Raw genomic sequence first — 15,943 nt, 5'->3', positions numbered from 1 at the left:
CGCTGATATACAGGAATGCCTTTGATTTATGCGTGTTGATTTTATATCCTGCCACTTTGCTGAATTCATTTATTAGCTCTAATAGTTTCTTTGTAGACCCTTTTGCGTCTGGTAGGTATAGAATCATGTCATCTGCAAATAGTGATAATTTAAGTTCTTCTTTTACTATTTTTATGCCTTTAATTTCTTTCGTCTGTCTAATTGCTCTGGCCAGTGTTTCGAGAACTATGTTGAAGAGAAGTGGAGAGAGAGGGCATCCCTGTCTTGTTCCAGATTTTAGAGGGAATGGCTTCAATTTTTCTCCATTCAGAATGATGCTAGCCTGAGGCTTAGCATAGATTGCTTTTACAATATTGAGGTATGTTCCTGTTATCCCTAGTTTTTCTAGAGTTTTGAACATAAAGGGATGCTGTACTTTGTCAAATGCTTTTTCCGCATCTATTGAGATGATCATATGGTTCTTATTTTTAAGTCTATTGATGTGGTGAATAACATTTATTGATTTCTGTATATTGAACCAGCCTTGCATCCCAGGGATGAATCCTACTTGATCATGGTGCACAATTTTTTTGATATGTTTTTGTATCCAATTTGCCAGAATTTTATTGAGGATTTTTGCATCTAGGTTCATTAGAGATATTGGTCTGTAGTTTTCTTTCTTTGAAGTGTCTTTATCTGGTTTAGGTATCAGGGTGATGTTGGCCTCGTAGAATGAATTTGGAAGTTCTCCCTCTTTTTCTATTTCCTGAAGTAGCTTGAAAAGTATTGGTATTAGTTCCTCTTTAAAGGTTTTCTAAAACTCTGCTGTATACCCATCCGGTCCTGGGCTTTTCTTAGTTGGTAGTCTTTTGATGGTTTCTTCTATTTCCTCAATTGATATTGGTCTGTTTAGGTTGTCTATATCCTCCTGACTCAATCTGGGCAGATCATATGACTTAAGAAATTTATCTATGCCTTCACTATCTTCTAATTTATTGGAGTATAAGGATTCAAAATAGTTTTTGATTATCTTCTGTATTTCTGAAGTGTCTGTTATGATATTGCCTTTTTCATCCCGTATGCTAGTAATTTGAGTTCTCTCTCTTCTTCTCTTCGCTAGCATGGCTAAGGGTCTGTCAATTTTGTTTATTTTTTCAAAGAACCAACTTTTAGTTTTGTCAATTTTTTCAATTGTTTCTTTTGTTTTGATTTCATTAATTTCAGCTCTGATTTTAATTATTTCTTGCCTTCTACTTCTTTTGCTGTTGTTTTGCTCTTCTTTTTCTAGGATTTTGAGATGAAGTATGAGATCATTTATTTGTTGGTTTTTTCTTTTTTTAAGGAATGAACTCCAAGCAATGAATTTTCCTCTTAGAACTGCTTTCATTGTGTCACATAGATTCCGATATGTTGTGTCTGTGTTTTCATTTATCTCTAAGAATTTTTTAATTTCCTCCTTGATGTCTTCTATAACCCATTGATCATTCAGTAACCTATTGTTCATTCTCCAATTGATGTATGCTTTTTCCTTCCTTCTTTTATCGTTGATTTTCAGTTTTATTCCATTATGATCAGATAAGATGCATGGTATTATCTCTACTCCTTTATATTGTCTAAGAGTTTCCCTGTGACATAATATATGATCTATTTTTGAGAAGGATCCATGTGGTGCTGAGAAAAAAGTGTAACTGCTTGATGTTGGGTGGTATATTCTATATATGTCAATTAAGTCTAGGTTATTAATTGAGTTATTGAGTTCTATAGTTTCCTTATTCAACTTTTGTTTGGAAGATCTGTCCAGTGGCGAGAGAGGTGTGTTGAAGTCTCCCATGATTATTGTATGGTGGTCTATTAGACTCTTGAACTTGAGAAGAGTTTGTTTGATGAACATAGCTGCACCATTGTTTGGGGCATATATATTTATGATTGTTATGGCTTGTTGGTGTATGGTTCCCTTAAGCAGTATGTAGTGTCCCTCTTTATCCCTTTTGATTAACTTTGGCTTGAAATCTATTTTATTTGATATGAGTATGGACACTCCTGCTTGTTTCCGAAGTCCATATGAGTGATATGATTTTTCCCAACCTTTCACCTTCAGCCTATGTATGTCTTTTCCTATCAAATGCGTCTCCTGTAGGCAGCATATTGTTGGGTCTTGTTTTGTGATCCATTCTACTAGCTAATTGGTGAGTTTAAGCCATTAACATTTAGGGTTATTATTGAGATATGGGTTGTTCTTCCAGCCGTATTTGTTTATTTCTGTTACTAAACATGGTTTGTTTTCCTCTTTGATTATTCCCCCCCCCCTTTACTGTCCTACCTCCCACTGTTGGTTTTCATTGTTATTTTCCATTTCCTCTTCCTGTAATGTTTTGCTGAGGATGTTTTGAAGAGATGGTTTTCTAGCTGCAAATTCTTTAAACTTTTGTTTATCATGGAAGGTTTTAATTTCATCTTCCATCCTGAAGCTTAATTTAGCTGGATACACAATTCTTGGTTGGAACCCATTTTCTTTCAGTGTTTGAAATATGTTATTCCAGGATCTTCTAGCTTTCAGAGTCTGTGTTGAAAGATCAGCTGTTATCCTGATTGGCTTACCCCTAAATGTAATCTGCTTCCTTTCTCTTGTAGCTTTTAAAATTCTCTCCTTATTCTGTATGTTGGGCATCTTCATTATAATGTGTCTAGGTGTGGATCTCTTATGATTTTGCACATTTGGCGTCCTGTAGGCTTCTAGGATTTGGGATTCTGTCTCATTCTTCAAGTCTGGGAAGTTTTCTCGTATTATTTCATTGAATAGATTGCTCATTCCTTTGGTTTGGAGTTCTGTACCTTCCTGTATCCCAATGACTCTTAAGTTTGGTCTCTTTATGTTATCCCATATTTCTTGGATGTTCTGCTCATGGTTTCTTAACAGTCTTGCTGAGCTGTCTATGTTCTTTTCAAGTTGAAATACTTTGTCTTCATTGTCTGATGTTCTATCTTCTAAGTGTTCTACTCTGCTGGTAGTATTCTCAATTGAGTTTTTAAGTTGGTTTATTGCTTCCTGCATTTCTAGGATTTCTGTTTGTTTGTTTTTTATAACCTCTATCTCCCTGTATAGTTGATCCTTTGCTTCCTGGATTTGTTTGTGTAATTCATTGTCGAAGTGATCTTTCATTGTCTGATTTTGCTGTCTAATGTCTTCCTTGATACTCCAGATCATCTGAAGCATGTATATCCTGAATTCTTTATCTGACATTCCATCTGCTGCAGCTGTTACCTCTTCTAAAGTTGAGTTGACCTGCATTGCTTGTGGTCCTTTCTTTCCTTGTCTTTTCATACTGCTTGCGTTTCTTTCTGCTTGGTGAAACTGTTGTGTTTTTGAAATGTTTTTTTCCCCTATATATTTGTATTGCTCTTGTATAGTTGAAAAGTCTCCCTTGCAGGGTCGGGCGGCGGTCTGCCTACCTTGCAGGCGCGGGTAGGGGCTCTGCTCTGCCCCTCCTCCAATTAGTGTGAGGTGTCTACCACGCCCGCGGAACCCTGGGCCTGTTCTGCCGGTCAGTCGCAGGTCTGCCTACCTTGCAGGCGCGGGCGGTGGCTCTGTTCTGCCCTTACTCCAATTGGGGTGACGTGTCTACCACACCGGCGGGTCGCTGGGCTTATTCCGGGCGCGGGCGGCGGCTCTGCTCTGCCCCTACTCCAATTGGGGTGACGAGTGTACCACCCCGGCAGGCCACCAGGCCTGATCCGCCAGTCAATTGCAGGTCTGCCTACCCTGCAGGCGCGGGCGACGGCTCTGCTCTGCCCCCCCTCCAATTGGTGTGACTTGTCTACCATACCCGCGGACTTCTGGGCCTGTCCTGGGCGCGGGCAAAGGCTCTGCTCTGCTCCTACTCCAATTGGGGTGATGTGCCTACCACCCCTGCCGGCCGCTGGGCCTGTTCCACCGGTCGGTCGCAGGTCTGCCTACCTTGTGGGCACGGGCGGCGGCTCTGCTCTGCCCCTACTCCAAATGGGGTGACGTGTCTGTCGCACCGGCAGGCCACTGGGCCTGTCCCGCTGGTCGGTCGCAGGTCTGCCCACGGCTGGTGGCTCTGCTCTGCCCCTACTCCAATTGGGGTGTCGTGACTACCACGCCAGCAGGTCGCTGGGCCTGTTCCTGGCACGGGCAGCGGCTCTGCTCTGCCCCTACTCCAATTGGGGTGACGTGTGTACCACGCTGGCAGGCCGCTGGGCCTGATCTGCCGGTCTGTCGCAGGTCTGCCTACCTTGCAGGCGCGGGTGGCGGCTCTGCCCTGCCCCTCCTACCACGCCCGCGGAACGCTGGGCCTGATCTGCAGGTTGGTCGCAGGTCTGCCCACCCTGCGGGCACCGGTGGCGGTTCCGCTCCGCCCCCACTCCAATTGGCGTCATGTGACCACCACACCGGCGGGGCCTGATCCGGGCGCGGGCGAAGGCTCTGCTCTGCCCCTACTCCAGTTGGGGTGATGTGTGTACCACGCTGGCAGGTCGCTGGGCCTGACCCGCCAGTCTGTCGCAGGTCTGCTTACCTTGCAGGCGCGGGTGGCGGCTCTGCCCTGCCCCTCCTACCACGCCCGCGTACCACTGGGTCGCAGGTCTGCCCACCTTGCCGGCGCGGGTGGCGGCTCCGCTCTGCCCCCTCTCCAATTGGGGTCACGCGACCACCACGCCGGTGAGCCGCTGGGCCTGCTCCGGGCGCGGGCAGCGGCCCGGCTCCTCCCCTCTGGCTCGAAGACAAAGCGAGACAAAGTGTCTGTGACTCACCCTCCCTACCAGGAGACCAACTGTTTCTGTCGCCGCTGGTATTGATGAAGTTTTCTCATCTGCCGCTTTCTGATGACATCAGACCTCTGCCATGTTGATATCCTATGCGAATGGCAGTACTTCGTTCCCTTTGCCGGGTGACCAAAGCAACGGGTGAGTCCTGACCGGCCCTCACAGGCCCCGTCTCAATCCTGTTGCCACTGCCCACGAAGGCTCGGTTGGTATTTACCTCCACAGTACTCAGCAGGACCCGGACCGAGAAGCAGTTTCCGCGGGCTCCTTAGCCCTGGGCCAGAGCAGTTCCGGGAGCCAGAACTCGGCCTCTCCGTGCTTGGTGTATGCTCTGATAAGAGCAGGCTCCAAGAAGCAGTCTCCGCGGGTTATTTAGCACTGAGCCTGAGTAATCTGTCTGCAAGCCGCAGGCGAATGGCAGCCTGGAATTACCTGTTCTATGGCTGAATTAGCTGCGGTCAGTCAAAAACAGGGATGGTGACGTCAGCTCTCCAAGATGGTGGCCGCTGGCCTCCTCTGTGATCTGACCGGTGTGGAGAACCGAATTGGACCGCTTCCTTCCCCCGTCTCGAACCCAGAATTCAGCACTGAGTACGGTGCTTGCACGGCTGGCAGAAACTGCAGCGCTGTATCCCTGCGTCGCTATCTCTTCATTTCCCAGCGCGCGCTGCACACTCTAGCCGCGGGGCGATTTGCTGAATAAGCAGTGTTACCCTCCGTGCGACAAATCTCTCACGTTTGAGTCCCCGCAGCCGATCCTCGTGCGATGGATATCCTTCCTCCAGTTTCCAGAGCACCCCACTATTGCTGGAAATTCCTAACAAGATAGCCTTTAGCAGTCCTGACTCGTCATTCTCCCACCAGTGACGCGGCACACGGGGGCAATGCACTCCCCTTGCTGCCATCTTCTCTGGAATCTCAATCCCTTTTTTACCTACTCAAAGATGTACCTTTTTTTCCACATTTTTTTATTGGCACATTAATAGTTGTACATAATAGTGTGATTTGTTGTCACATATTTGTATGTGCACATAATATAAATACATAATTTGGCCAATATCATTCTCCCCAATACTTTCTTCCTCCCTCTCCACCTCTCACCTCTTGGTCCCTTTTATCTACTGATCTTCCTTTGATTTTCATGAGATCTGCTCCCATCTGTCTTTTCTTTTTTCCTCTCTAGTTTCCACATATGACAGAAAACATATGACCCTTGACCTTCTGAGTTTCTCTTACTTTGCTTAACATAATAGTTGCATCCATTTTTCTGCAAATGACATAATTTCATTTTTTCTTTATGGCTAAATGGAACTCCATTGTGCATATATACACATTTTCTTTATCTATTCATCCATCGATGGATACTTATTCTGGTTCCATAGTTTGGCTGTTGTGAATGTGCTGCTATAAACATGGGTAGGCATGTATCACTGTAGTATGATGACTTAAATTTTCAGGATAAATACTGAGGAGTGGTATACCTGAATCATATGATGGTTCCATTCTAGTCTTTTAAGGAACCTCCATACTGATTTCCATAATGGTTGTACTAATTTACAATCCCATCAACAGCGTACTCAACATCCTCTCCAGAATTTATTATCATTTGTATTCTTGATTCCTGTCTTTCTGACTGGTGTAAGCTGAAATCTCAGTGTACTTTTGATTTGAGTTTCTCTAATTGCTAATGATGTTGAATATTTTTTCAATGTACTTATTGATCATTTGTATTTCTTATTTTGAGAAGTGTCTATATAATTCCTTTGCCCATTTAATAATTGGATTATTTGTTTTTTTCATGTAAAGTTATTTGAGTTCTTTACATGTTCTAGATATTAATCTTCTGTCAGAAGAGTAGCTAGCAAAGATTTTTCTCCCATTTTGTGGGTTCTTTCTTAACATTCCTAATTGTATCCTTTGTTGTGTAGAAGCTTTTAATGATGCCATCCCATTTATTAACTCTTGGCATTATTTTCTTTAGAGGATCTCATAGTTGTATTCTTTTTTTTTCCTTTTTTAAAGAGAGAGAGAGAGAGAGAGAGAGAGAATTTTTTTTAATATTTATTTTTTAGTTTTCGGCGGACACAACATCTTTGTTTGTATGTGGTGCTGAGGATCGAACCCGGGCCGCATGCATGCCAGGCGAACGCGCTACCGCTTGAGCCACATCCCCAGCCCCCTCATAGTTGTATTCTTAACAATTGCCTTCTTTCCTGCATCAGATTTTCTTAGTCATTCCTATTAGTATATAAAGGAAAATGTATTTTTTTGATCTTAAACTTTTAAAAAAATTTTTTTAGTTGTAGATGAACACAATACCTTTCTTTTATTTATTTATTTTTGTGTGGTGCTGAGTTTTGAACCCAGTACTTCACACATGCTAAGCAAGCACTCCCACCACTGAGCTACAACCCCATCTCCTTAAATAAACTTTTTTGCATTTATTTCTACCTCTAGATGTGCCTTATTTTTGTTTCTCTTATAACAATACTTCCTAAAAGCCTTTTTGTTTAAATCTCTATTCCTGTTTGTCAAGCATCTTTAGTGATTTCTACATTGCTAAATTTGGTGGTAAGATGTGTTCTCATTTATTTGCAAAATTTTGCAGTTTTTTTCCAATAGCACTGAGCCATATGCATAAAGAAATTTAATTAATAGGTTTGTCCAAGGATAAAAATTAACATGAAAGATGCAACAAAAATACTGTCATAAAAGGAGTATAAGGGAACAAGAAGCTTGTTGGAGAAGAGACACAGAAAGACAAAAATAAACTTTTGAGAGAATAGATCACAGATAGAAAATTTCAGTGAAACCCAAAGAGCAAATATTATGGCTGTGTAGTTTTCAATGACCAGACAAAATGATCTGATATGTATTAGAGTTTTAAGGATTTCAGAAGAGGAGCAGTAAGATCTGTGGTATTATAGTGAAACTGAGTGACAGAGTAGAGATGAAAGCCTTTTTAAAGTCTTAGGGATCACAGTCACTCACATAAATGTTTATTCATCCTAAGTAAGGAGGACTGACTGAAAGAGACAGTTATGCACCAACAAGAGGCAGGTTGGAGGGTAATAGAGCCTTGAGGTTTGCCTTCAGAAAGAGGTTTTTTTGCATAAGAGAGAGGAACAATGATTATGAAGCTGAAAATTCATGAAGTCAGAGGTTGTTTTATTTACTCCTAGCTCCAGTGTCTATGAAAGATGTAGAAGAAGCTGTTTTAGTGACAGATAGTGATCCTTAGTATTTCAAGAAAGTTAACATGAAATTCTGCAGCTATTTTAATTAGACTATGGTATCTACAATGACTTGAGTAAAAATATTACTTGATTTTTAAGAGAGCTTTTCTCCCCTTAATCCTTTTTGTTATCAGATCAAAAAAGTGAACAAGAATTAAAAGATGAAGAAATGGATTTATTTACCAAATACTACTCAGAATGGAAAGGAGGTAGAAAAAACACAAATGAATTATATAAGACCATTCCTCGGTTTTATTATAGGGTAAGTGATATTTAATCAAATGTCTCTTAAAGTTTATAAATAAAATATAATTTAAAAATGGAATTAGATTTTTATATTTTAAAAAATAGAAGATTAAATTTAAATTTTGTATATTCTTCCATTCTAGTTGATCTTATTACTATTATGAAAATAAGTTGGGTTTTGCTCATTTTTTTGAACTATGGTTCTTTTCTATCATTTTTATAATACATATTAGTGTTAGTATTCTATTGGATTTTTTATGTTGTAGTATACAACACTATGTTATGAGATATAAAAATTTGCTCAAGGCTAAACTGAAAAATAGATGGAGATTGGAAAACTTAAAAGTGATTCACTTATATGTTTCCTTGTGCCAAAACTGTAAAGAAGTCTTTGAAGGGGGCATAGACAAAACAGTAAGGCCTTAAGAAAACTATTTATACTGAAAAGTGAAATCTACCAAAAGAATAAGACCTATTTAGTAGTATGTAAAAGGTAACCACTATAGAAAAGTTAACTTTGGAATCTTAGCAGGATGTCTCTTGAACATGGTATCTTCTAAATTTATTTATTATAATATTAAACATTATGTTTAACTGGCATTCTTAGGGATTGAAGTGTTAATATGAGTTATTGAAACATTTCTTCCAGGAAAAAACTTTTAAGAAAAAAGTATTTTTCACCTGGCATGGTGGCACAAGCCTATAATTCCAGGGACTGAGGCAGGAGGATTACAAATTTGAGGCCCGATTTAGCGATTTAATGTGGCCCTAAGCAATTTAGCAAGACCTTGTCTCAAAAAATAAAAAGGAAAAAGGGCTGGGGATGTGGCCACCCAGTGGTTGAGCATCCCTGGGTTCAATTTTCGGTAGCAAAACAAAACAAATACAGTTTTTACATGAATCCTTCTACATATTTCTGTGAGAGTGTATACATGTTCTTTTTTCACAAAAATGAGATCACATCATATATGCTTTTTACTGTTTTTTCTACTATTAAACAGACAAATAGACAAGTGAATGTTTTTGATAACCTATAAGAGATGGAAGGGAATGGATATTTATTGAGTGCCTAATTTCTGCAGAAGACTGTACTTATTATCTCGTTTAAACTAGATTATCAAATAGTATCTTACTACTCCAGGAATACCCCTTGGGTAGGAATTTTGTGACCTTATTCCTGAGTTCAGGACTGAATTTTTTTGCACTTCCAAGATCAAATTTTGTCTTCCTTTCCTGGTTTCATTTCATTTCTTTTCTTTCTTTCTTTTTTTTTTTTTCTTTTCGTGTGTGTGTGTGTGTGTGTGTGTGTGTGTGTGTGAGAGAGAGAGAGAGAGAGAGAGAGAGAGAGAGAGAGAGAGAGAAATAGACTGGGAATTTAACACAGGATCTCATGCGTGCTTGGCAAGTGTTCTATCACTACATCCCCTGCACTTTAAAAAATTTTTATTCTGAGATAGGGTCTTGCTAAGTTGCCCAGGCTGGCCTGAAACTTATGATCTTCCTACAGCGTGCTGAGTTGCTGGGATTATAAGTATGTGTCACCACTCCTGGTTTTCCCTCCTTTTTTCTTTGACTGAACCCAGGGGCACTTTACCAATGAGCTACATCCTCCAGTCCTTTTTATTTTAAGACAAGGTCTCACTAAGTTGCTGAGGGCCTTGCTGAGTTATTGAGGCTAACCTTGAATTTATAATCCTCCTGGCTCAACCTCCTGGGATCACAGGCATATGCCACTGTACCCAACTCCTCCCCTTTTTTCTTTTATTCATATTTTTTCTCTCTCTCTCTCTCTCTCTCTCTCTCTCTCTCTCTCTCTCTCTCTCTCTCCCATTCTCTCATTTCTACTTTGCTGGGGGTCAAACTCAGGGCCTTGCACATACTAGACAAGCAGTATACCTCTAAGCTACATTACCAGCCCATCTCCCTTCTGGTTTCCGAAGGAGTTCTTTTTCTCCTATCTTCTCTCTCCTCTCTGGGACCATTTCCAGATCCATTACTGTTTCCTGCCTGCAATTGTACATTTGTGAAAAGTTTTCTCTTCTTTCTTTTTCTTCTCCATGGCCTCATCCTTCAGAGAAAATATATATAATTTTCAGTTACCATTTTTCTCCTCGTCTGATTAACTGGTTAACTGTCTGTGTCTCTCTCTTGTCCCTAATTCCACCTCCTCCTCCAAATAATTCTTTCTCTAGTCTTTTATCCATCCCTTTTGATGAGAAGGATGGCCTCTTTGAGATTTGGAAATGAAAGATGAAAACCACAACATCCAATTTGTACCAAGGGCTACTGAGATACATTTAATAGAGCAAGGAGAATGTAGAAAAGGAAGAAGAAATCCTTAAAACATACTGTTTTAATTGAGGTTGAAATGAGTATTCTGAAGCTCTGTTTATGGAAATTATCTCATTTGGCAAACCCTCTGCCTTGTAAGACAACATAATAGACACTGACTTAACCATCTCTAAGAAGGAAGGTGATCCAGTCTCAACAGGCATGCTTTCCTATGTCTGTCAGTCTTAAACTAGTCCTACTTTAATTCAGTATCAGTCTTAGGTCACAATGGAAACACAATACTTTTTTTTTTTTTTTTTGGTACTGGGGATTGAACTCAGGGGCACTCAACCACTGAGCCACATCCCCAGCCCTTTTTATATTTTTTATTAAGAGACAGGGTCTCATTGAGTTGCTTAGCACCTCGCTTTTGCTAAGGCTGGCTTTGAACTCATGATCCTCCTGACTCAGTCTCCCAAGCTGATGGGATTTCAAGCATGCAGCACCAAGCCCAGCGGAAACACAATGCTTTAAGAGCTTTAAGAGTATAAAATAAGCTAGGCACTGTGGCACATGCCTGTAATCCGAGCAGCTCTGGAGGCTGAGCCAGGAGGATTGCAAATTCAAAGCCTGTCTCAGCAACTGGGAGACACTAAACAACTCAGTGAGACCCTGTCTCTAAATAAAATACAAAATAGGGCTAGGGATGTGGCTCAGTGGTTGAGTGTCCCTGAATTCAATCCTTGGTACCTACCATCTGCCAAAAAAGAATATAGAATAAACTTGGACTAGACTATAGCTTTTTCAAGGCAGAGATCTAGCATTGCTGTTCACTAAATTATTTGTGGATCTCTTTTTGTTAAATGAATGTTAAGCAAAATTAAGGTAAGAATCAAAAAACAAACAGAGGAAGTGCCATGTAGTTATCTCATGAAGTCATGTAACATTTTACATGATTCAATTTACAATTTACCTGTAGAAATTTACAATGTGTTTTTAGTTGCCAGCTGAAGATGAGGTTTTACTACAGAAATTAAGAGAGGAATCCAGAGCTGTTTTTCTCCAAAGGAAAAGCAGAGAACTCTTAGATAATGAAGAATTACAGGTAAGAACAAGTTAGAAGTTAACCATTTCTTATTTGTTATCTACTTAAATCATGTAGGATCTCAGGGTGCCTAGTGACTTAGTACTGCAGAATGGTAATATATAAGGTGGCCACAAGAATCAGCTGCTGAGCTTGCATGGGCCATTATCCTCTAAGGGTAGTGTTGTTAAGTTTATTTCTTTTTAAGTCCCTGTATGATTCTAATGTCAGGTCAGATTGCAGAGCTTCAAATCCCAGTCCTACTCTGCGACTTTAGGCAATGGACTTAACATCTCTGTGATGTAATTCTCAACTGTAAAGTAGGTATAAATACCTACATTATACATAGTTAAGTGGATTAAGGAGAAACTATATTTGAAAAACTTACGACTTAGTAGGCACTATAAATGTTAGTTATTTTATATCTTTAAAAAATTTTTTTGTAGTCATAGAAACAGCATGCCTTTATTTTATTTGCTTAATTTTTTTGCAGTGCAAAGGATCTAACCCAGTGTTTCACTCATGCTAGACAAGCACTCTGCTGCTAAGCTCCAGCCCCAGCCCCGCTATTCTATGTCTTAATATTAAATCTCTACTATCAGACTATCATTTCAATGGAAATGTTGCATTTGACTACATTTGAAAAAATTTTAACTAACATTTTCATTTCTGTAATTCTTGGTAAGAACTTATGGTTTTTGTTGGACAAACACCAGACACCACCCATGATTGGAGAGGAAGCAATGATCAATTATGAAAATTTTTTGAAGGTTGGTGAAAAGGCTGGACCAAAATGCAAGTAAGAATAATTAACAGAGGCATAGCATTTTAAATGCCTTGACTGTTAAGGAAAATTTAAGTCTGTCATGTGACATTAAAGACAATTTAAGCTATTAATGAAATTTAATAAAATAATTTATATTGAAGAAAAAGTATATTGCATGAAGATTAAAAGAAATAGTTTGACAGTTTAAGATGTCTTTTTTTAGTGTAACTGCCAAATACCAATTTTTTAAATGTTTTTATTAGTGCATTTGTAGTTATTTAATAGTTGGGTTCATTCTGACAGAATCATACATGTGTGAAATTTAATTTGCTCCCTGATTTCTTGTCTTTCCCTCCCCTTATTCCTCTTCCTCTACTCACCTATCTTTATTTATTAATTTATTTATTTTTAATTGGTGTTTTATAGATATACATAAAGGTGGAATTCACTGTGACATATTTATACATGCACATAGCATGGTTTTGTTAAATGCATTAGGACTTCATTCTTAACACAGGAGAATGTAAAGAAAAAATGAATGCAATGATAAATGGCTTAATATTTTAAGTTTTTGAACTATATGTTTTCTATACTTATTGCTTTTAATTTTTTCACTTTGATTTTAAATATATAAATTTATGCTGTTTGCTAATTCACTTAGAAATCATTTTTATATTATGTTGGCAGAATATTCTAGTCTTTTCTTTCTTTTCTTAGGCAATTTTTCACTGCAAAAGTCTTTGCTAAACTCCTTCATACAGATTCTTATGGAAGAATTTCCATCATGCAGTTCTTTAACTATGTCATGCGAAAAGGTAATCAATTTTCCTTGTGCTTGATTGAATTCCTTCCATCTAGAAATCAAGCAGATTTCTAGTCTGCTTCTGTAGTATTTCTTCATGTGAAACAACTCTTTTACTTGAATTTGAATAGCAGGATTTCTTGTCTTTTTAACAATACATGATTATTTACATATTATTATAATGATTCTTAGGGAGCTTCCTAAAGTTGGTATTTTATACTTTAAATTTGGGTTCCTTATTATAAAAATAAAATTTCATGTACCCTAAAGATAGTAGCTGATTAGAAATACTGAAAGGTGAACCAAGAATCTTAATGTATGGTGATTTGAAATAATTTTAGTTTACTAGTAATTTTATTTCATCAATATGCTACAAGTTGGAGCTGGGGTTGTGGCTCAGTAGCAGAGCTCTCACCTAGCATGGGCAAGGCCTTGGTTTGATCCCCAATACCACATAAAAATAAATAAATAAAGATATTGTGTCCAACTACAACTAAAAAATAAATATTTTAAAAAATGATATAAGTTGAGTTGTTTTAAAGGATAGTTTCAAATCCTTGATTGTTGCATCAATTTCAAGGAGCCTCTATTAAACAACTTGTAGTTGTTATGATTTCTATTAAATACCGTAATAATCTGTGAAATCTTGTTGTGTACCATCTTTTTCTTGGCTGCTGTAATCAACCTCAGTAGAATGAAAGCAGCTTCATTGAAGATGTAACATTCTGTTAGCTACCCCTGTTTGGTGGAACACCAACTTTAATAGGTAAAGAATGATTTCTTTAAGGGTATCAGTTTTATTTTTATTTTTTTTTAAATATTTATTTTTTAGTTGTAGTTGGACACAATACCTTTATTTTACTTATGTATTTTTATGTGGTGCTGAGAATCAAACCCAGAGTCTCACAAGTGCAAGGCAAGCGCTCAAATGCTGAGCCACAGCCCCAACCCCAAGGGTGTCAGTTTTATTGTGGCTTTGATCATGATAGAAGTGTTGAAATCTGCCATTCAATGGTATGTTTGTTTTGTTTGAAACAATTTTAGGGTTAATGATTACTCAGTGTGTATGAGAAGAAATAGGTTTTTAGAGTTAATAGATGGGTTTTTTATGGATGATAGGTGGCTATAAAGAAGACTATAAATAGGGTTGTGGCTCAGTGGTGAAGTGCTTGCCTAGCACATGCGAACTTTTTGTGTGTGTGTGTGTGTGTGGTACTAGGGGTTGAACCCAGGGGCTTTCTAATACTGAGTTATATCACCAGCCCTTTTCATTTTGTGAGACAGAGTCTCACTGAATTGCAGAGGCCAGCCTTGAATTTGTGATCCTCCTGCCTCAGGCTCCCACATATCTGGGATTATAGGCTATGCCACTGTGTCCAACTCTAATCTAGCATTTCACCTCTTCTTCCACACACATACATATACACACTAAAGGATAGGTGTTAATAATTGTATTGCATTTTTTTCTTTATTGTCAGTTTGGCTTCATCAAACAAGAATAGGACTCAGTTTATATGATGTTGCTGGTCAAGGGTACCTTCGGGAATCTGTAAGTATTAACTTGCTTTTAATCACTATTATAGACACCAGTATGTTAAACAGTAGTTATCACTGAGTATTGAGATTAAGGTGATTCTTACTACATTTGGTTTCTCAGTTTTTGTGTTTTTCTATTTTATAAGCAATATGTTTACTATAAAGTTTTAAATGCATTTTGACCATTTAGATTCCTTTTTAGATTCTTGTACTTCAAGCTTTTTTAAAAAAGGCCTTCCAAAGGGGAAAATGCAAAGAATGTGATGTTTTAACAGGTTTAAAAATCATTGAAGAAACAGTGAAAACTTTTTGTCTCTCTTGAATGGTATTAATATGTGACTTTTAAGAAGGGCCAGGGATTTATTTATTTTTTTAATCATCAATGGACCTTTATTTTATTTATTCTTATGGGATGTTGAGAATCAAACCCAGTGCCTCACACATGCTAGCAAGTACTCTACCACTGCACTACAACCTCAGCACTGGGCCAGGAATTTTTAAAGAAATATAAGAGATGTGATTGTATTCCCACCTGCAGGTTTAGGGCTATAAGGTCAATTATGAAAGAAATCTTTATTCCATACTAGATACTAATGTATTTAGGTCTAAGTTATCAATAAAGAATTATAAGCTCAAGTGAAAAAAATACTAAAAACATCAAAAAAAAGCATTATAAGCTCATGATACAGATGGCTATACTTTTTATAAGTATGGGCATCTAAACTACATATACGTTTTCAGGTCAAGTTTTTTTCCCCCCAAATATAGAGTCTTTTTCTAGTGTTGTGGGAGGACAGGTGAAGGGAATGGGGCATAAGTATGTGCTAGGTTAATTAAATAATATTTGAATGTATGACTTAAAGAAATGTAAATTAATTCCTCATTACATTTGTTATAGTTCCTTTTATAATTAATATCTTGAAACTGGCCCTGAACTTGCAATCCTCCTGTCTTAGCCTCCTGAATTACTGGTATAATAATTTCTTGAAGTCTGTTTAGCCCAGATTTCTGTAGATACAATCTTTTAGCTCATTCTAAACACTGGCACTGTACAACCTTTCCAGTGTGTTTTGTCTATTAAAGTTTAGATCAAGGGGAGGGGAGGGGAAGAGGGGATAGCAAGGGCAGCAGAATAAAATAGACATTATTATTGCTGTATGTATATAGGTGACTGTATGACCAATGTGATTCTGCAACCTATACATCAGAAAAATGAGAAATTGTACCCCATTTGATTCATA

General features: G+C 38.5%; 1 protein-coding gene across 1 annotated transcript in view; it reads left to right on the top strand.

Annotated features, from left to right (window-relative positions):
• Positions 1-15,943, top strand: part of Ppp2r3c (protein phosphatase 2 regulatory subunit B''gamma) — a 40,847-nt gene that overhangs the window by 5,156 nt on the left and 19,748 nt on the right. Inside the window, exons 2-6 of the mRNA XM_046461365.2 lie at positions 8,132-8,259; positions 11,515-11,619; positions 12,285-12,397; positions 13,082-13,179; positions 14,645-14,715. Coding sequence (XP_046317321.1) covers positions 8,132-8,259; positions 11,515-11,619; positions 12,285-12,397; positions 13,082-13,179; positions 14,645-14,715 — 515 coding nt within the window. The remainder of the gene's footprint in view (positions 1-8,131; positions 8,260-11,514; positions 11,620-12,284; positions 12,398-13,081; positions 13,180-14,644; positions 14,716-15,943) is intronic.

The sequence above is a fragment of the Marmota monax genome, unplaced genomic scaffold (genome assembly GCF_021218885.2).
Source record: "Marmota monax isolate L192 unplaced genomic scaffold, Marmota_monax_Labrador192_F-V1.1 WCK01_AAM20220418_F8-fsc00001, whole genome shotgun sequence".
Lineage (NCBI taxonomy): Eukaryota > Metazoa > Chordata > Mammalia > Rodentia > Sciuridae > Marmota > Marmota monax.
The sequence above is the reverse complement of the archived record's forward strand: the minus strand, read 5'-3'. Positions and strand labels throughout refer to the sequence as shown.